At 40.9% G+C, this 22,409-nt stretch overlaps 1 protein-coding gene across 1 annotated transcript in view; it reads right to left on the bottom strand.

The window, feature by feature from the left end:
- Nucleotides 1–402: 402 nt before the first annotated feature.
- VPS41 (VPS41 subunit of HOPS complex) overlaps nt 403–22,409 on the bottom strand; it is a 182,383-nt gene continuing 160,376 nt past the window's right edge. Inside the window, exons 23-29 of the mRNA XM_059934200.1 lie at nt 12,554–12,608; nt 11,713–11,853; nt 10,322–10,458; nt 3,435–3,534; nt 3,284–3,328; nt 1,711–1,790; nt 403–1,147 (exon numbers count right to left, since the gene is read on the bottom strand). Coding sequence (XP_059790183.1) covers nt 1,067–1,147; nt 1,711–1,790; nt 3,284–3,328; nt 3,435–3,534; nt 10,322–10,458; nt 11,713–11,853; nt 12,554–12,608 — 639 coding nt within the window. The 3' untranslated portion in view covers nt 403–1,066. The remainder of the gene's footprint in view (nt 1,148–1,710; nt 1,791–3,283; nt 3,329–3,434; nt 3,535–10,321; nt 10,459–11,712; nt 11,854–12,553; nt 12,609–22,409) is intronic.

Here is a 22,409-nt window from a genome sequence, read left to right on the forward strand (position 1 = left end):
ATTCCCTTTTATGGGACAAACAGAGCGGGGACAGCAAGTAGGTGCTTTTCACTGGTTAGAGGATGGCAGTGTATCCCAAGGAGATGAAACCGATAACTATGAGTCTTGGGCACAAGTTTGAGTTCTCTCCCTCTATTCCATGCTACGTTCTACGAGGGCAAAGGAGGCTCCAGAGAATGTTCCAGGAAACGTCGCTGTGTCCATCCTCTGGCATCACGCAGTCCCCTTTTCCCCGAGCATCCCTCTCAGATTCTACAGTGTTACCCTTTTCCTCCCTGCTAGGAAAACCTACCCAACACTCCCTCACACTCTAGGTGCTGAAACTCTCTTGCATTTCTTAGAGGGTGCCAGAATGCTTGATTAAAGTTGTGCAACCCAGGAAAAGTGAGTCTTTCACAGTGGGAAGAGCTAATGTTTATTCAATCAACAAACGCGGAATGCCTGCCAGGGCCAGACACTGCTGGTCATCGGGACAAAGAGAGAGAACGTGTCGTTAGTCAGTCAACATAAAACTGCGTAGCGTCACACTGCTCTTGTTATTTCCAGACATCACTGAGTGAGTCAGTGACAACAGGCACAACGTATCATTCAATGCTTATTAAGAAGATAACAGCTGATGACATATTTAAAAAAAAGCCAAACCCAGAATTTGAGAGAGTTGTTGCTGGCAGAGCATATATGGAAACAAGTTCCAAGGAGCTGCTGGATGGCCACGGTGATGATGCACTCGGCCAGCCGGGGACAACTCTCAGGACAGTTTTACTAGGACCTAAAAAGTCACTTCCCACTCCAGGACTTAGGTTTCCATTCCTAAATAATGAGTCAAACAAATAAATGATGAAATAGTGACTGGGAACCCCCATCAAGGCATGGACAGGGAAAACCCTAACTTTATCAACTGCAAAGAGAAACATCTAGTAAAATGGGAGAAGAGGAAGAAGCTTTTCTTAAGCGTGACATAAACCTGTACAAGTCTCTTAACAGCACTGGGGTCAACAAAAGCTTCTGTTGCTGCAAAAATGGTCTTCAGAGAGCGGCGAGGAAGAGGCTGGCCAACAGAACTGGGCTATTTCTTCATCTCCAACATGGCACTTCCTGGTCCCCGGTGCTTAGCACTGCAGATGTTACAGAACTGCACAGGAGAGTTCTGAAAATGCAATTAAAAAGGCAGGTTTTAAGAGATCATCCCTTTCTACTCTCATATTCAGAAATATTATGGGAGCACTCGTGGGGAGTGGGGATCAGGTGATGGAACATTTGCTCCTGTTCCTGGAGGTTACTGCTGGTTCACAAAGGGTCCTGTCTAGACCAGCTGTTATTCTTGGACTCAAAAGACAGCCCACAGCAAGACAAGTCTAACGTGACCCAAGGGGACCTGGGGGAAGCGACTTGACCCTGAAAAAATAGCAGTGTCATGATACAGAAATCAGGGTGAGAAAGTTATAGAAAATGGTTCTCACTGTAGCTCATTTCTAAAGCTCAACTGTCATCAATTTTATCTCCACAAATTTACTTACGTGAATAGGCTCTTATAATGTTTAGTATCGTGTACTAAGCATTTTGACATTTGAGAAGTAGGTACAATTGCTTTTTCTGATGTGACATAAACTATATTATAGCTGAGACACGGACAGTGGTTATCATTTTAAGCACATCCCTCTGGCTGCACCAATTTCTCTCGAGTTGCTGGTGGCCAAGCAGCCAACTTACCATGCTGGTCATAGGCAGGCACTCCTTGTGGAACATATGGCGGCAGTGGAAGACCACCACGCTGAAGGGCTTAGCTGCGTCTGGGGGAGAGGGCAGGAAAGAGAGAAGAGCTAAGTGCAATAGTAGAAGTTTCACTTTCCAGCACTAAGCTGCCCTGGGGGGATGCTAATTGATGAACGCAGGGCAGGTATGACAGTCCTGTTGCTGTGGGGGTCCCAGGTTACCTGCTTGGCCTCCAAGTCAGTTACTACAGCTTCATAGTGGGGACGATTTCAGAGCAAGGCAACAGCATTTGTTGTGAAAATCAGCATCAGTAATGTGTATGTGCAAAGCTCTCCCTCCTCCAGCCCCGTACACACAATCATGACACTACTGAAGTGGCTTCCGTGGCTTTGTAAGAATGCTTTCTGCCGGTTCACCTACTGCCTTTGCCAAGGCCATTCACTAACTTCAGGGCACAGCGGGGCTGGCATCCTAGGCTGTGACCTTGCCCTGTGCTGTACTTCTGCTGGGGCACCACACCTCGTCCGTGCCTGCTCTGGGCGGCCAGCTTGGTTCTGGTAAGACTGAATCCTTAACAGATTAAATTAGGAGTTTAATCTAACTCTGCAGTGCAGGTGCATGTGTTCTCCTTCTGTTAAAACATTGCCTAAAACACTATGAAAGCTCAGTGCTTTTCCTATGCCCACTGCAGTTTTTAACACAAGCACTTAAAATCCAAACCTCTAAAAAAGACCCTACGGGGAACTTCTTGCGCTCCTGCCCTGCTAAATAACCCCTTAAAGCTAAGTAAATGGTACACAAACTAGGTCTTTTAGTACTTCTCCATGCTGAATTTATACACAAGAAGCATTTTTTAGCATCTCAACAACTGTGCTTTAATTTCTGCTTTCAAATTATGGAAATGGAAATTCCTCTTCTCATGTCCTATGATCCTTACGTAAAATGCTTTAATTATATGAAGAGATACATAGCTACCAAGAACTATAAACAAATGTACATGTTTTTTAAGGAGTCACAGTTCCCATTAGAAGGTATTTGTTTCCATTGAAATGTGAGATAACTTGGGTGCCTAGATCCATATAGCAGTGAAAAGCTTAAAGGAAAGGGAGAGCTACCCATAAATTTTTTCCCGGGTGCACACACGGTTCTTCTAGCTAGGAATCTAACAAGTTGATGGTAAGTTTTCATTTTCTTTCCTTCTGTACTAGGGCAGTGGTTCTCAAAGACTGGCCCCTGAACCAGTCGCATCCACATCGCCTGGGAACTTGCTAGAAATGCAGATTCTCAGGTCCCACCCTGCACTACCGAATCAGCACCTCTGGGGATGGGACCAGCAATCTGAGTTTTAACAAGCCTGCCGGCCGATGCCGACTCACTCGAGAGCTTGGGAGCCTCAGCTCCAAGGAACGGCAGCACCAGCATGCAACCGAGTAGCCACACGGGCTGAAATTCTTCTCTAAACTGGATTATCCCAAAAGGTATATAATTTTATAAGCTAACTTCAAAATTTTAACTCCACTCATCATTAACACGTATTTGGGGATTTTTTTTCCCCTCCCAACCATCTTACCTGATGGAAGAATAGGGGAAAGACAGGACTCACAGATGTTCTCCTCTGCAAGGAAACACATACACTTGGGATTATACAATGTTCCCCTTTGCTCTGTCCTTTCTGATAGCAAGGCAGGCAGTTCCAATAGGATTCTTTCAGTTTTACCCACCATCAACCAGAATGCCTTTCATTTGAGTTCGGTGCATCTTCTTTAGTAAGGACAAAGAGTCAGCTACGAGAATCTTCTTGCAGCCTTCACGAAGCAGAATCTAATGCACACATTGTAAAAGAAAAGCCATCTTAAGCCAAAGACTCAAATATGGGGGAGAAGCCACTTACTGCTCCCAGGCAGGGCACAGCAGGGAGAGGTGACCCCTTTCCCTTCCAAGCCAATACCTCTGGCACTAATGTGAGCTTCCACCCTTCTCTGTTTTTTTTGGGGGGTGGGGGGGGTGGCGGTATTTTATTGGGAGTTGTGAGGTGTGCTTAAGCCAGACGCCATTTTTCACCAGAACTTGTTGCTGCTTTTCAAAGAGTGAGATGCTCAAGGCCTGAAGGGCTGGGAGACTCTGGTGCAGTGGTTCTGTGCGGCTCCGTGGAAATGCCATGGAAATTTACACAATGAAGACATCGCCACCTCCCTGCTGCCCAGCTCTGGGTCACAGCAAAGGCAGAGCTGCATCCTGACTTTCTTCACACCAAAGTCACTCTCAACTCTCAAACCTACGTGGACGTTCTGCTTTCACGTGGTTTCTGCTTTCAATTCATGCCACCAGGGAAGGGAACTGGAAGTGGTCAGCTGTGGTCCTCCATCCCCAATCGGCTATGATAACACGTCCTCCTCTCGAATCCTCGAGGAGCACCGGTATTGGGTGAATGCACTCAGAGGGCTTCTCGCCTAATTACATGGAGGCAAAGAGCCAAGAAAACAGATGTCCAGAGTTCTAGACCCACCATTTCTACAGCTGATGAGCAGGAAATTACATGATTTTACTGTTTCTACATTAACTGAGACACAGCCTATTAAGTTTTATTCTTTAAAATGCTGCTAGAAATTGAAATTTTCAGATTCATTTAAAAAAGACATTAAAACTGTAACAGACGTCACGAAAGCATACAGGAAGAAGAGAAAAATAACAAATGTTAGTAAACTTTAAGAAAATTTATAAGCAAACGTATCTAGCTGCCCAGCCTCTGATACTAAAATAAAAACTTAACAAAAAATAGTGTCACAATCACAGCAAAATGCTTCAAAAAGAGCTGGCTATGACCCTGAGTGGGTCTTTAAGGCCCATGGCATGAATGGTGGGCCTGGCAGTCTATAGACAGAAACCACGGTGTCTGCAAACTTAAAAAAGAAAACAGGGAAGAAAAAACAACAACAACTAAGAAGGAACCATTTCTTCACCAGGATTACATTTTTCTAAATCGGCACAATCTGTCCGCCCACAGAAAGTATTTTCTAGGAAAAACTTTAGTATTCAGAGGCACATAGCCAGAAGGGAAAATACACAAGTAGAGCTTTGGATGTTACTAACTTCTTCCTATATCCTTCTCAACCACTCTAGTTTCCTTAACATTACATTGTTTCCCTCCATAGTCCTCAGTTTTTCTAAATTCTATGTTTAATTAATATTACCTTTATCTTTCTTTTTCATCGTTTTCATGACAATCAGTTGTAGCTTCTGTAATTACAAGCATACCTTGTTCTATTATAAGATTAAGTAAGAACGTATTTATAAGATAGCTGTTGAAAACTAACACAAGACTCTCCCTAATTTCTCTGCAGTTCGTCATCATTGATAATAATTCCAAGCAAAAGCAAAGCACCAGACTCACATTTTATAAAGCAATAAAAGGACTGTACATCAGCAAAGTTATTATGGTTCATTAAAAACAGCTGCCATGGGAAAAATGCCATACAAGACGGCCAAGTTTGTGAGATTTCTATTTTAAAAGATTCTTTGAAATGTTGAACTTTTTGCTGACATTGCCTTATTCATACTGTAGTGCTTATCATTGGCATTGCACATGAGATAGTTACCTGGTTTTACAAGCCCCCAATAAGATACCAGAGCTAGACCTAAAAACCATTTTACCTAATTTCTGATCCATCATTTAGGCCACAGTGCAATGGGATTTAAATTCTACTTGAAAAAGCTTTGCTTTTTGTTGGGATTATTGTCAAAGGTGATGAATTGCAGAGAAATAAGAAGGAAAACACAGAAAGACTCTTAAGGCCTCATGCTGGAGTTCAGAAACAGAATTATAAATGCAATCACATTTAAATTTACAATAGCACAAAGTAGGCATGTACTGAATTGACTAAAGAAAGCTATAGTTGGTTGTCATAGGCTACCTATGTCACCTGAAAGCTGTGATGAAGCCAAACTGAAATAATTTTAAAGGAAAAAAATAAATTTTATCTTAAAAGTTTATTTCAGGGATATATAAATTTAAAAACTCTTTCTTAGAAGAAATTAAGTGCTTATGCACTGGGGGTCAAAAAGAAACCCATGTGGGCCCCCCCAAAAAGGCAGATAGGAAAGAAGTTGCTATTTCCTCTTAATTCATTTGTCTCTGGATTTCAAAGTAGAGACCTATGGGGAAATGATAAAGGCACATGGAGTTTGTAGCAAATGTAAATATGGGAAAAGAATTTTGATAGACGCAGAGATGTCTGGAGTCAGTCAGTTTACCTGTGTGTGTGTTCATGTACATGTGTGAAGTTTAACAAAACTAAGTGTTAAAGCTTTTTGCTTCTCCTAGAGATACTCAGATCATGAGCTGCTCGAGCTGCATTCTACTCATCTCCTGGTCCCTGAGACAATACATGGAAGCGCTGTAAGTACCTGCCCAGCACAGGATCTAACAGAGTAGGCACGCAAATATTTAAATAAATGTGTTCATAAACGATCAAACATATAACTTAAAAAACTTATGCTGAAAAATCTAAGCTACTTTATTACAGATTCCAAAATAAGTATTACGGATGATTTCCATAGAAATATCGTGAAGACTATGCAGCTGCATTCGCTATATAAAGGCTTGCTTATGAAAGGACCGTACTGAGAACTTGAGAGAGAGAAATACTTTAGAGACCATCTAATCTAGAAGCTCCTAAGTGTCAGTGCATAGCCCAGTGCCAGGCTGAGTGTATAAGAAACACCAAGGTGGTCTAAGGACCTAGTCCCTAATCCTCTCCAGCAGATCTGGGGTGGTACCTGAAACTTAGTAATTTAAGAAAAGCATTCAGATAATTCTGGTGTGCAGCCAGGCTTAACAAATACTGATTTAATCTAATGGGAAAATGGACACCCAGAGAGCTTACGTGCCCTCCCAAAGGTCAACAGGCTTGTTAATGGCAAAGCCGGAAGTAGAGTCCACATTTGCAAATACCATGTCCACGGCTCTTTAAAGACAACAGGTTGCCTGTTCATCTTCCAAGACAATCCTATATATTCCTGTGTTGTAACCTGCCAGTACAGTGAGTTCATCTCCAGAGACCAATGGGACAACTAGTGAGAAAAACACATTTAGTCAGAGTTCAAACCCAGTTCCTCACCTTACCAGGCTGGTGAGTCAAAACTTTTTGAGACTCAGTCTTCTTACATGTAAAATGGAGGTGACAGTTCCTTAAGGACCGTTACTGAAAATGACTGTCAAATAAGACTGTCAAAAGGGAAATGTTTAAGAACAAAGATGCTGGAACTCTTAAGAGGAAAAAAAAAAAGCAATGGAAGTGGATATAAATGCTAAATAAATACAATAAATAAATGCTAAATTTATAAATCAAATGTCTTACAAATATGAAACAGCATAAAAATAATTTGGAAATTGTGGTCAGTTTAATGTAAAAATAGAAATATCATTTATATCATATTGTTTCATAAATAATTTATATCAAAACAAGTGCTCTTTGTCCTTGAAATCAGACCTAGAAACATTTTAGGTTTATGAAGTATGATAAGGGGTACTTTTATCCTTCTTACTTCACTGAAGCTTTTAAATTTTGTTGAAGCATTGTACTAACAATGTAACAAGGTATAAAAATACGAAAATAAGTTAAACAGTTAAAACACTGATAATGTATGTGGTTGGTTATTTCCTTAACTTTAATGATGTCATAGACATCTAACATGCCTCATGCTAAACTTCAACTGAGAAAAGTTGTTGCATTTTAGAAAACATGAAATTAGAACCAGAAGAAAATTTTTCCCCCAACTTTCTCTGTACCCCTCTCTTTCCAGTTAGCAGTTCACTAAGGAGTCATCTCCCAAAGCATTTTCAGTGGCCAAATAAGTTTTAAAATGCTGTCTACTTGGTTGTAAGTCTGACCCTTGGATCCCGAATGCAAATTAGCAAAAACAGGTGCTGAGAAGCCCTGTGATAAGCTCTCGCTAACATTGGACTATGGATTCCTTCGTTTACTGAATGGTTCTCGAGGCCCCCGCGCTCCTTCCCCCTCACTGTCCTGCCCTCATGCACAGCAGGGGCCAGGTCCTTGCAAATTCATGGACCTGCAAAATCTTGGGAATTTTTTATCCCATTAAAACATGTGAAACTTGACTATAGTTTTATGAAACGAATGAAGACACCAGACAGAATTAAAAAAATGAATGTGAAACCTTTCTGGAAGCTTCAAAATGCTCTATAAATAGATTTAAGTTATTTTTACAGTGATTTCTAGAGAAAGAAAATAAATTCCTATTAATAAAAAAGGCCACCTTTTTCATAGAAAATAATTCGAAATTCTTTCTTCATTAGGAAGTACCTCCTGGGATTCTTTGAACAACCTGCCCCAGTCGAGCATTTTCTCTCTGCATCCTCCAGCAAGATGTCTGAGGGCCAGAGGAGACTCCCCACCCCTCCCCCGTCGGGGATTTACAGGCTGCCACCACTCCTCGGACTCACTGGCAAAGTAACTCCCAGCCTCCTTAACACACCACCAACTGCACACTTACACAGCTTAAGGAAAAGCTCTCATTACATTTAAAAGTTAAGAGGGTAAAATATTGATTTAGCAGCTGTTTAGTGGCTAATTTTTTAGGCAGAATTCACTTTGCACCTAATAATAATTTTATTTTTATTCCCGGCTGACTCAGAACTATGCAAATACATTGATAAAATATTTATGAGCAGTGAGACCCAGTGGTGCCCCTGAGCTTAGTTCTCCAGAAAGAACCTAGGAAGAGGGATCTATTAGGTGTTTTTGTAGGCACATTTTTCAACCTAGAGGCTAGGCTTCACACAGTAGCAGGACAGGAGGGGGAATTATGTTGTCACCTTCCTTGGGGTAGACTTGTTCAGAGACACTTAAATGACTTCCCAACAAAGTGGAATTTGCAACTTGGAGCATATCCAGGCAGACCCAGGGGTGGCGAGTACTGAGGATACACATCATTATCAAGCTCACTCATGCCCCGAGCTTTACGAGGTCTGACACTGGAACTGCTTTCCCCAAAGCCAGTGCACGCTTCAGAATGAAGTGAATCATTTCCTGCCTGGATGGCTCTTGTGTATCCCTTGGGTGCTGCACAAAGCACAAGCCCTTCATGTCACCTCTCCTATCTATTAACCCATTCCTACATTTCTCCTTCCTTCCTGGCCTTTCTCATCCTTCCTGCAATAACCTGTCCCTGGCTCACCTCACCTGCAAGCCTCTGAATTCCACCATAAATAAATACCTGTTCATCTGGAAGATTTTTGTAGAACAGATCGTCAACCTACTTGCCAAAACCAAATACCCATTTCTTTCCCACGACCCCCAATTTCCCAAAAGCTTCCTAAGCCAAGGCTCCTTGTTTTGTCACTTTCCGCCCTCGGGTAGACCTCTTCTTTAAAGCCGTGTTACCCAGTAAGACCACAGTCACCTGTGGGCTGCTGGGTTAACCTCCCAGTTCAAAGAGGAAGCTGGACCCTGGACGACGCCTGCCCTCATGGTTTCTTGACTAATTCCCCTGGCCCTCTCCCTTCACCGCACTTTTGGAACATCGTCACAACGACTCCTTTGGAGATTTTCACGTAACTGTATCCTCCTCCCTGGCCACAAGATCCTGGCCCTCCAGCTCTGTCATTCCTGTACAGCTCTGACTTTTCTTTTTGATGCCATTGATCTTCCTCCTTTTCACCCAAGTCTCCTCCTTGAGGCCACCACCCCGAGTTCAGCAGGCGGCCCCCCGGCTCTGTACCCTTCACAGTGATGACAAGCCCGCAAATCATCATCATATGCTCCTCCTTCCCTACCCTGGAGACCACTTCTCTCCCCACAACCTTGTCTTTCGGCTCTACCTGCAAAATCTCAATGTTTCCAGGAAAGCCATTTCATCCACATTCTACCAAAAACTCATTTCCAAACGAGCTAGAGAAAGAACAGTCTGAATTTTTCAAGAAATGGGCTTTAAATAGTTTCAGGTTCTCTGGAAGCTACCAGCATTCCGAAATACAGTCACTGTTAGTGGCTTTTTAAGGAAGATTGGGATGCTTTGTGATTAGCATATTAATTATTTATAGGAAGATAATGAGTTCCATGGCTCTGATCACAAATCCTGAATTATTGCAGATAATAAGCTTGTAATACTCTTGAAAACAGACAAAAGGTAAAATAAAATTCTGTCATTTTAACATCTTTCAGGCAACAGGTTACTGAGTGGCTTCAAGGAAATGATCAAACTATTTGAAAAAAAAATTTTTTTTTCATTTCTCCAAATGGACACAATGCTCATTCTACTTAAAAGTGGTGGTTTGGGTGGTCTGACCTAATAGCCACTGTAACTACTGCTGCACCTTCCCCAAGGCCATGCTATATTTATCCCATAAATGTAAGAATGCCTGCTCATCAAGAAGAGTAAATCTGGGGAGAGTTAAGAAATACCGATGGCTTCCTCCAAGGGCGGTATTTCTAATTTCTCTGTTTGAATGGTATTCCAAATATCTGGGCCTAAGTAAAATGTGACCATCAAATTGAATTGATGTCCAAAATAAACCCTAGAAATGTTTATCCAGTAGTCAGTCAACTCACTCAGCATGCTCATTTGTCCAAGAAAAGATACTTACTTGCAGATTGTAGTCTTGCAGAATTTTAACCAAGGAGTCTCTCAAATTAGGAATCTCCATTCCTTCCTTAATACGGTGAATCAGTAGAATTGGGTCAACATGCGTGCCGATATTGTTTAACAAGCCGGTGATAAAGGCTACAAGACACAGCAGAAAACAACATATAAGCGGTGTAGCTAATGCAATTTTAGGTCGAAAGTAACTCAAAGAAAAAGTTATTTCCTTTAAGTAAGTGTTAAAAAGCATTTGAATTGTTAAATCCTCCCAAGAACTAATCTTCCTTTACTTTCCTTGAAGGAGAAGCTAAATGAGAAGGGATTAAAAAAAAAAAAAAAATGAGATGGAGAACAAATGATTACTTCAGAACACAGTTTGTAATGCCAAAGGGGGGCAACTAGTATTTGAGAATTTACTAAGGCTCAGCTATCATATACTTTCCTCCTATTCTGCCAAGGTAGGAATGCTATTTGTTCCTATTTTCCAGAAAAAGGAAAATGGGGTGATTAACGAATTCATCCAGGGTCACACAGCTAGCGATTTTTGAACCCAAATTCAAACCCAGGGCAGGCCCAGGTTCACAGTGTGCTTCATTACCCCCACTTTGCCTCCTTTAAGATCCTTAGACCACCACTCTGTCATGCTAAACTAGATTCTTCAAGCGATATGTGCATGTGACTACCTGAATCTGAAATGGACTTGAATAACACCTCCTCTTGAATCTCTTATTAAAAAACAATCATAACAGCAGTTTCTAGAACTTGAAAATCTTGAAACAGATAAGCCTTCCGACCAAAAAAATAAAAAAGGGAAGGGGAAAGATTTTAAACCACGACTGCTAGTTTCTGAATCATATCTATATCTTTAAAAGAGGACTTGCGTTACTATTAGGTGACGGCTTTTGTTTCCTTCCAAAATGGGAGACCCAAGGTCAAGGAGAGGCAGCAGATATACACGCCTGGTGCTGCACTGATAGGGCCGGAAAGAGAGGCTCAGCACTACAGTAGCAAACCTCCATATATGGTCCATGTCCAGTAACGGTTATGGGTTTCCAGAAAGAGAGTCGATAAGGGCTAGACTATACACTTTCCAAATAAATGCCCCCTGTGTACAAACAAAACCAAAATCTTTTATTCCATTTGGGTGCAGTAGGTAGAACTATGCTTCAACCAAGTGTTATCAAGTTCAGCTACTACGAAGTGATGAGGCTCCAGGCTTCCCTGCACAGGAAGAGTACTGGAAATCATTACTAGGTACCTGGCCTGTTTTTACTATAGATACTTCTATACTACAGATATTTTTAACTCAGTGCATCTTGAGATGATTCCTACTCTAGACACAACTGGCTAAACGGAGAGAAAGAGGTTATGCTTGCAGGTGGCTTTTCTGCTTACGTGGTTTGTCGATGGAATATAAAATCAGATCTTCCCAGAGTTCACCATCATCCTGCTCCTTGGCAAATTCAATCGCTTTATCAACGTCATGTAATTCCTCCATGATCATCTTCAGGGCACTTCGGCTATTACCCATTCGGCCTCGCAAAATGTGAGAAATACATTTAGGATAATTTAATAAAACATTTTAAGAGAAATCACATATCTCTTAATTTGTTTACATAGTTTGGTGGCTATGACAAAAAACATATTTCCTTATATGACATCTGTAACTCAGTAAAATCAGTATTTCCTACTCACTGGGTGTTTACTTTGTCCTGAGTACTCATTTAAGCACTTCACATGAATTATTTCATGTAATCATCACTATAATCCTATGAGGTATGTTCTACTAATATTTCTGTTTTATAAAAGAGGACATAGAAATGTTAGTGCCTTGCCAAGGTCATACAGCTACTAAATGGCAGATCTGGAATCTGAATCAAGGTCTGTCAGATTCTGACTTCTTCCTTATGATAATTGGAGGAAAAAAAAAAAAAGAACGAACTTCTCAACCCATCTATGGTTTATTTTGATTTATATTGTAAGGTGTGAACTGATACAGTTTTGGTCATTTATTACACAGTTCCAGTTGTTACCTCAGTAGCATTTATTAAACGATGCTACCTTCTCTATTGAACTGTGAAGTCTCCTTTACTAAATATTCAATTTCTTACACAAATCAGGCTCTAACCTCTGTGTTACTTTGATCTAAAACCTATGTCCATTCTTACACACTTGACATCACGTTGTCACCCCATTTCTTAGTTTATGGGGACCAAAATGAATAAAAGCTACTTACTCAGAAGATAAACTGTCTCTTCTACAAAGTTTCTCTGTTGACAGATCTCAAGAGCCTTCAAATAAAGCAGGGTAAAAAAGTTATTACGGGTTACCAGCCAAGAACGAATATCTATAGAGTCGCTTAAACATAAGTTTGAAAGAATTTTTTTCATTGCCTCCCTTTAAAAACAAAAAAGCAGAAACAAAACACAAACCTCCTAAGTTTTGCTTGTGGCTGTCCTGATTTACCTCTCAGAGAGGCGCTGGACCCTACACAATTTAACTGATAACATGTTTGAGGCAGAACATTCCAGAGCAAAGGCAGAAAGCAAGATGCTAAAAGAAAGGCTCTTTCCCACCAAGCCTTCTCTCTTTATGCTACTTGAGGTTTCTTCACGGCACTGCCCCCCACCTAGTTCACAGGCGCTGGTCTAAGCCCTGTTTCCCTCCCCTGACTTGTGCCCTCCAGGAAGGCACTACTGTTCACAGCTGCAAGTTCCCAGTGCGGAGCACACCATAGCTCAGCACACATCTGCTGCGTAAAGAATTAAACACTGGGAATATTTCTGTTGCCGGCTCACAAGATCTAAAAGAGAACTCAAGGATCTGTCAAAAGTGAGAGGAAAATTGGAAAGATATGTGCACCCCAATGTTCACAGCAGCACTACTTACAATAGCCAAGACATGAAAACAACCTAAATGTCCATTGACAGAGGAAATGGATAAAGAAGATGTGGTACATATATACAATGGAGTATTAGCCATAAAAGAATGAAATAATGCCATTTGCAGAAACAAGGATGAACCGAGGGGGAGGGATATTTAGGGAGTTTGGGATTGACATGTACACACTCCTGTATTTAAAATGGATAACCAACAAGGGCATACTGTATAGCACAGGGAACTCTCCTCAGTATTCTGTAACAGCCTAATTGGCAAAAGAATATGAAAAAGAATAGATACATGTTTAACTGAATCCCTTTGCTGTACACCTGAAACTAACACAACACTGTTAATCAGGTGTACTCCAATATAAAATAAAAAGTTAAAGAAAGAAAAAAACACATCTGACAATCAAGAAGTGTCAAAAAGGAGATCAAGAAATGAGGGATGGGACTTCCCTGGTGGCGCAGTGGTTAAGAATCCACCTGCCAATGCAGGGGACACGGGTTCAAGCCCTGGTCCAGGAGGATCCCACATGCCGCGGAGCAACTAAGCCCATGCGCCACAACTACTGAGCCCATGAGCCACAACTACTGAAGCCTGTGCGCCTAGTGCCTGTGCTCTGCAATGAGAAGCCCACAAGCCGCAACTAGAGAAAGCCCACACGCAGCCACGAAGACCCAACGTGGCCATAATTAAATTTAAAAAATATTTTTAAAAATTAAAAAAAAGAGGGATTACACACATGACAGCATCTCCTTGAGTGTAAGAAAGAAGACACGCTGGGCATTTATAAAGAGTTCAATCCTGCATGAACTGGCACACATTCACCCTGCACTCTATGCTGGGTACTAGGGGGCCAGGAGGGATGCAGAGGCACAGACGACAGTAATAAAAACCCTGCTGCTGCTGCCATGTCAGAGGAGACGGAGCAGCATGAGTCCACCCACGGGAGCGCACGTCCAGGGAGGGTCACACAGACGTAGCCCAGAATCCCACGGCCGGGGGGACGTGACTAGAGGGCCACGTGCACAGATACGGGACGTGGGCTCTGGTTGTGGCCTCCTGTGAAAAGCTTCACAGAAGGGGTGCCACCTGAACTGGGTGCAGCGTGATGAGAGGGTCCAGCAGGACACCGCAGCTCACACGCCTCCCATGTAACCTGCGTACTGCATTGCTCTGCTCCAGCTGGAAGCCAAGAATGTGTCTGGGGGCTTATGAGGCATCTGCCATCTGGCCCTGCCTTTCCCAGCAGCTCCATCACAGACCCTGCTCATCTGCCTGCTGTGGTTCCCCGGCCTGGAACACCACCTCCCACACCCGGCCCCTCTCCACCCCCGGCAGGTCCTTTAGCAAATACTCGCTGGACCCCACACGGGGTCAGATGCCAGGTACTCACTCTCCTTGCATCCTGCACGCTTCACCACACTTAATCACAGGTGCGATGAACTGCTCCCCCAGTTGTTGATCTGACTTCCGTCGGCTGGAACCATGTGCATTCTAGACCCTGTGCTTTGCACACCGCCTGGCTCACAGTAAGTGGGCAAGAAATATGTTTTAAATAGGTGAGCAGGCAGAAAAGGTTTCAGAGGAAGATTACTGGGTTGCATAGTTAGAGTCATTTAAAAACAACCAACTAAGGGTGTTCTTGGAAAATAACAGCAGGAGCTAGATTTGACATTTTGATTTTTGATTTAAGAGATTTATGCAGAATACATCTTTAAATCTGTGTCTCTGGTTGGAGATTAACAACTAAAAGGGAGGGGAAGGAAAAGCAGATCATAGAGATCAATGGAGGGGGAAAAAACCCAAACTAAGCATAAAAAAAATTTTTTAAATAACACCTTACTTTAGAATTGGAATGAAACTAAGATAATGTCTTAAAGTACACAGTCATTTAAATGAGCAGACCTGAAGGTCACAATGAGGAGGAGACACCACTAATTTGATTACTCGCACGATTCCTTTAAAAATTACGTGGCAGACAAAACAGAAATATAGGTCAATGGAACCGGGTAGAAAGTACAGAGATAAACCCATGCACCTATGGTCACCTAATCTATGACAAAGGAGGCAAGAATATACGATGGAGAAAAGACAGTCTCTTCAATAAGTGGTGCTGGGAAAACTGGACAGCTACATGTAAAAGAATGAAATTAGAACACTCCCTAACACCATACACAAAAATAAACTCAAAATGGATTAAAGACCTAAATGTAAGGCCAGACACTATAAAACTCTTAGAGGAAAACATAGGCAGAACACTCTATGACATAAATCACAGCAAGATCTTTTTTTGATCCACCTCCTAGAGTAATGAAAATTAAAAATAAACAAATGTGACCTAATGAAACTTAAAAGCTTTTGCACAGCAAAGGACACCATAAACACAATGGAAAGACAACCCTTAGAATGGGAGAAAATATTTTCAAACAAAGCAACCAACAAGGGATTAATCTCCAAAATATATAAACAGCTCATGCAGCTCAATATCAAAAAAACAAATAACCCAATCAAAAAATGGGGGGAAAATCTAAATAGATATTTCTCCAAAGAAGACATACAAATGGCCAAAATGCACAAGAAAAGATGCTCAACGTCACTGATTATTAGAGAAATGCAAATCAAAACTACAATGAGGTATCACCTTCACACCAGTGTTCAGAATAGCCACCACCAAAAAATCTAGAAACAAATGCTGGAGAGGGTGTGGAGAAAAGGGAACCCTCCTATGCTGTTGGTGGGAATGTAAATTGATACAGCCACTATGGAGAACAGTATGGAGGTTCCTCAAAAAACTAAAAACAGAGCTACCATATGATCCAGCAATCCCACTTCTGGGCATATACCTGGAGGAAACCATAATTCAAAAAAGATACATGCACCCCCAATGTTCATTGCAGCACTATTTACAATAGCCAGGACATGGAAGCAACCTAAATGTCCATCAACAGGGGAATGGATAAAGAAGATGTGGTACATATATACAATGGAATATTACTCAGCCACAAAAAGGAACAAAATAGTGCCATTTGCAGAGACTTGGATAGACCTAGAGACTGTCATACAGAGTGAAGTCAGAAAGAGAAAAACAAATGTATAATATCACTTATCCATGGAATCTAGAAAAATGGTACAGATGAACTTGCTTGCAAAGCAGAAATAGAGACACAGATGTAGAGAACAAACTTAAGGATACCAAGGGGAGAAGGGTGGGGTTGGGTGAATTGGGAGATTGGGATTGACATATACACACTACTATGTATAAAACATAACTAATGAAAACCTACTGTAGAGCACAGGGAACTCTACTCAGTACTCTGTGGTGACCTAAATGGGAAGGAAATCAAAAAAGGGGGATATATGTATACGTATAACTGATTCACTTTGCTGTATAGCAGAAACTAACACAATATTGTAAAGCAATAAAAATTAATTTTAAAAAATTACATGGTAGAGATGGCTAGATGTTCCCCCAATATCCTTTACCCATTTCTTCTATAGTAATAAGATTTTAGGTGGGTGTGTGACTGCCCAGAATTAAAACAAAACCTCCAGGCGTCCCCAGTGGTAGGAGAGCTATGTGACTAGTGTCCACCATGGAGGTGAACCAGAAACGTGGGACGGTGGCTTCTGGGAATGTGAACCCCTGCTCTCATTTTTAATCCTTTCATCCAAACTGCTGCTGGAAACATGGATGATACTATCTTACATCGTGAGGTCAAGGTCATACAAGGTGGGGGAAACAAGAAAATAGCCCAGGTCTCTGACCCCGTGGCTGCTACCACCACCAGGGTCACTCCAGTAAGACTTCCACGTGATAGAGAACTAAACTGCTCCTCTGTTTAAACCATTATTATTTTGGTATTTTTATCACTTCGTAGATGAAGCAAATTCTAACTCACAATTAGGAAATCCTCACTCGTTTAGATTTAAAACATGGTTTACGAATCTCTATATGGTCATACCCATAAGTCATCATCATAAAGAATGGAACTTTCTTACCAATTCTTAACTCTTCTGGAATCATACTAGAGCAAAGACAGGATACACACATGAGAAGTTAAATAGTAACGGGAAAAGCAAAACTGTAAGTCAGAGGGTCTGGGACTATTCCAAGAAAAAACTATCGAGAAACCAACTGATTTGTGCTAGCTGCTGAAGATACAGATGGACGAACAGTGTATGGCCTGGTGAGGCTGTGTCATTCACAGAGAGACAGCAAATAGTAGTGTAACAGGGAAGAACAAATCTGACTCCATATTGGATCTGTTTCTTATATTTTAACCGTTGTATTCCATTGCTTTTGCTACCAGTTAAGAATGTTGCCTAGAGCCTAAAATATACAGGATAGCCCATTTTCAAGACTCTGACCTTTGAGGGTGTAACACTTTTCCATTCATATAGAGAGAAAAAGTTGCAGAACACAGAGTAACATCTGTCTTGCTGAAGGTTTACAGGAACATTGTGACCCGACCTACATGGACAGCTGCAATAACAAAGGATTCCTACACCAAGAAGTCTGCAGCAACCAACCACGCCTCTCCCTCACCTGGCCTTTAAAGATGCTTTGCAGAAACCTTCGGGGAGTTTGGGTTTTTGGGGGGCACAAACCACCCGTCTCTTTGCATGGCCCTGCAATAAAACTTTCTCTGCTCCAAACTCCGATGTTCTGGTTTGGCCTCACTGTGTGTCGCGCACACAAACTCGTGTTCGGTAACAGTAATACGATTGGATAGGTATTATAGAATGTTTCGAGAAAGATAATGTGAATAAAGATGAGTATGATGCTTAAAGTGGTGTATTACTAAAAGGTATCCATAAATCAATTCTGTACCTGGAAATGCACTGACACTTTAAGGTACCACTCAGGAGCTGCAAACAGAGCCACCTCCTATTCTTGAACACATGAGGATGCATGAAAACATGAGTGTCTCAAACCACAAAGAGAGTTTGTGGCCTGAAGGCTCACCTGAGCTGCCCAAGATAGTAGCCACTTGCTGTAGGTGGCTCTTTAAATTTAAATTAAAACTTCAATTCCTCGCTATCCATATTTCAATTACTCAGTTGCTACATGTGGCTAGTGGCTACCTTGTGAGAGTAGACTGTAGCCCATTTTCATCACTGCTGGCAGCTGTTTTAGGATACTGTCAAAGATGACCATTCATGTGGGAAGAAATGTCTTGAAGGCTGATCTGGAGTCAAGAGTGGTCTGGAAGGCAGGCAGATGTGTAACACCAAGCGCAGAGGTAATCTGGGTCTCTGCAGTTTGAACTTCACAGATTTATAAATGTTTTATGACGAGTTCCTAACAGTATTTTGAATAACCCTTTTCTCATATATGAGAAAGTAGAGACTCTAGAAATCTCTGGACTTTCTGAGTAAAGTGTAGAAAAAAGTTTCTGGCACACAGAATTTTTCTATTACTGACACAAGTAAAGCATAAAAGCATGTTTTCTTATTTTAGATTCTTGAATGTTCCTGAGCCATAGAGCTCCCTCTAGAGGAAAAGAGTAGGGAAACAAAGATTTTTAAAGCCAACAGGAGACACACACACACACAAGCTCAGAAAAGGAGAATAATAGAAAACAAAAAAGTGACAAGACAACAATAACAGAAATTGAGTAAAAGATGCAAAAATATTTTAATTGTCCTTCTCCTGATTTAATGTAAAGGTAGATAACAGAGTTAGAAATTTGGGGTTAACTAACAAAAACCTTATCAACTATATAGACTATATAATGATTTCTACCTAGCCTTGACCCTGTCATCTTTTATCCAGTCTTATTTTTAAATTTCTTTAAGGAAAATTTATAAACTGTGCATCTCCCACTTTATGCCTCCAAATTCATAAATACTGCCACCTTGTGAATGCCATTAGATAGGAGAGTGATCATAGATTCAGGTATTAATAATAAAGCTGATACTCTGCTTTTAACTATTCTAGGCATAAGCAAATCAGGTTTGCAAATGAAAACTAGTGCCTGATGACCATACCTGGAAATTACAGAAGAGCAGTTTAAAAACTGATGTCTTTCATGATTATTGCTGTACTAAGGAATATCTTTATTACTGTTGTAATTTTAGTTAACTGTTTAAACCTGAAAAATGTTTTCTCATCATAGAGAATATGGGACCTGAAGTTGAGACCCAGGTTCCAAGTCTTGGCCCTTTAACTTAGTAGCTCTAGACTTTGGGTTGTTTCTTTCAATTCCTGAAGACTCAGCTTGTCATGTATAAAATGACTTTATCCACTGACCTGCACTTTTGTAGAGATTAAATAAAAACAAGGAACATGAAAGCACAGCACACATGATAAAGTACAACAAAAACTGTTTCGGGATACTATTTTTTTAAAAAGCCTATGTTTATTGTCTTTTCAAATTGCTGTAGATGTTATAAATTCCTACGCACCCTGTATCTCCTTTAGAATGAACAGTTTCATAAAAACTTATGATTCATTTTGGAATGTAAGAGTTGTGGTGATTTTAAATCCTGAGCTCTGGTCTTTGGTAACTACATTCCTAAAGGGCTTCTAATAGGATGCAAAGTCTCTACAAACTTTCTGGCCAAATGCTATTGACTGAGGCATTTCAATCAAGTCAAAATAAGTTTGACCTGGATTCTCGAAGATTTCACCCCTTCGCTCAGCGATTACCCAATCCCAGCAAAGGCAGACAACCAGAAATGAGGAAGACAGAGCTGTATTCTGTTGGAAGTGAATTATCTACAGTAGTGGGTCCACATGCTCTGAATGCCGTGAAACCTTAAACACTTCCCATTTAAAATAAAAACAAACACCAAAATACAACCTCAATGTCTTTTGGACTAAACAATCTATAAACTCTTCTGAAGTAGAGATGTCTTGGGGGTGGGTGGGAGGGAGGATTAAATTTTTTAAGTTCTTAACTTTATATTCAGTAGAAACGGAGACCAAGTTTTCTGAGTGTCTCTTTAGACAAAACAGGTGAATCTGTACCCCATGACCTTCATTTTACCGTCAACATGTTTAGGATGCTTTTTTTTTTTTAAAGTATTTTAATGAAGTATAGTTGATTTACAATGTTGTGTTAATTTCTGGTGTACAGCAAAGTCAGTCAGTTATACATATATACACATTCCTTTTCATATTCTTTTCCATTATGGTTTATCACAGGATACTGAATATAGTTCCCTGTTGCTATACAGTAGGACCTTGTTGTTTATCCGTTCTATATATAATAGTTTGCATCTGCTAATCCCAAACTCCCAATTCATCCCTCACTCACCCACCCCCTTGGCAACCACAAGACTGTTTTCTTTGTCTTTGAGTCTGTTTCGTAGATAAATTCATTTGTGTCATATTTTAGTCAGATGCTTTTAATAGAGGGAAAATCTACTTTGCTTTTTATGAATTGATAGTTTTCATGTTACAAGTAAACATAAAAGGAATTTGTTTCTAAGATGATTAAGTGTGCACAGAGTTCTTGTCTCTAGAAAAAAAGGAATGAGATCCTTAATGAGTTAAAGTCAAGAAAATCTGCTTTAAGATGGCTTGGGGGTACCTGAGCAAGGATAGTGGTATTTTTTTGCAAATATACAGATTTTCCACAATGGAGTCTGGTGCAAAAATAATCTCTTATAAAGATGTCTCAATGACCTTTAACATGAAAGCTAAAAATGTGGATTATTGACTTGATTATAATGACATGTTTCCACCACTACCATCTCGAATCCATTTTGTTCAAAATTCTCTGTCAGTGGAAAACATGAGATAACTTAAAAAAAAACTATTTAAAACATACTTGTTTTCAGATGCTTGTGCTGAGTTCTCTTACATGCAACTGGTTCTTCTCAGCAGATCAGAGAGAAAAATTCAAAAAGGTCTACACAATGCTGCAAGTGAGTTCTCTGTATTAGAAGTACCGTGTGGGGGGTGGAGATTTTCTGATGCTCCCTTTGCGGGCAGAGCAGTGTGACTTCTGTTGAACACTACCAGACTGGAAAACTGTAAACCAGATGGGCTGAAAGTGTGTTCCAGACACGAACATTATGGAATCTCTGGGGCCCTCTGCACCTGTGTTCAGTGAGTGGGGAGAAGGAAGCCTGGGTGGGTGCTGATCACCCTGGCGTGTGGGGCTCTGGCCGAGGAGTCTGCGGGATACAGACACATCCTCCTGGAAACAAACGATGTTTCCTCCAAAAGTGAGACAAAAACAAACGGGCACTCAAAGAGTAAGATTCTCCCTCTTTTTCTAGATGATAGATTCTAAAGTGGGAAAAGAGAGGAACGTTTGCTTTTCTTTTTTAAGATGATGTGTTTCCAAATTTATTCTTGAGAAAAAGCCTTAGGGCCCGAACATAAAATGTTAATGTCTTTCATAAACTAATATGCAGGCAAGATTTTTTTTTTTAATTAACTGCAGATTTTGAAAATGCATTGAGCTGAAACTGGCTCATAGTAAATTCAGTACATTTGAAGTTAATCATTATGGGCTGAGGAAGCAACTAGAAAAGTTGCTTTATCAGTCAACTTCTTAGTACGTATCTCTTATGGGTCAAATAAGTTTGTTTTGTTGATACACACAGGTGACTATGAAAAGTACTTGCTCTCTGGCCATCTGAATTTAGTAAGACACTTGTAGGTGGTAGCGAGTATTCCAGATGGTCTGAAGAACCATGGGAAGCAAAACTGATGGTCTTCTATCGGCCAGTTTCTAGTACACACATAGTATTATAGTTTATTTTGAAACAGCAGGCTCATAACACCTACTAGTTCATACTCAGCCCTAACCAGAACCTCGCATGTGTCAATTTATCCATTCACTAACTCGGTCAGGATGCAAAACACATTTAGTGTCTAATGTGTGCCGGCTACTGAGTTTATCAAAATGAGTGAGACAAACTCCTTGTCCTTGAAGAATTTATAGGATGGTGGGAGAGACTAGTAATTATATCTATTAAAACTATAATGGAATGTAGTGGAAGAGAGAAATACAAAAATATATAAGGTGGGTATTTAAAGCAGAGGGGGTGTAGGACTGACGTTATTGACTTTGAGTCCCAACTGGGGCAGTTGCCTCCGGCTTGGGGCGGTCCACGTCCCTGTCACAGGCTGACTCTGAGGTCCCACCCTGATGCTGGTAAACTGCCTCAGACTTCCGACAGTGTTTTACGGTTGACTGAGTCCTAGACCCTGGATTAAACCTTTCTTCCAATTAAACCTGGCACAG

The sequence above is a fragment of the Balaenoptera ricei genome, chromosome 9 (genome assembly GCF_028023285.1).
Source record: "Balaenoptera ricei isolate mBalRic1 chromosome 9, mBalRic1.hap2, whole genome shotgun sequence".
NCBI classification, from domain to species: Eukaryota; Metazoa; Chordata; class Mammalia; order Artiodactyla; family Balaenopteridae; genus Balaenoptera; species Balaenoptera ricei.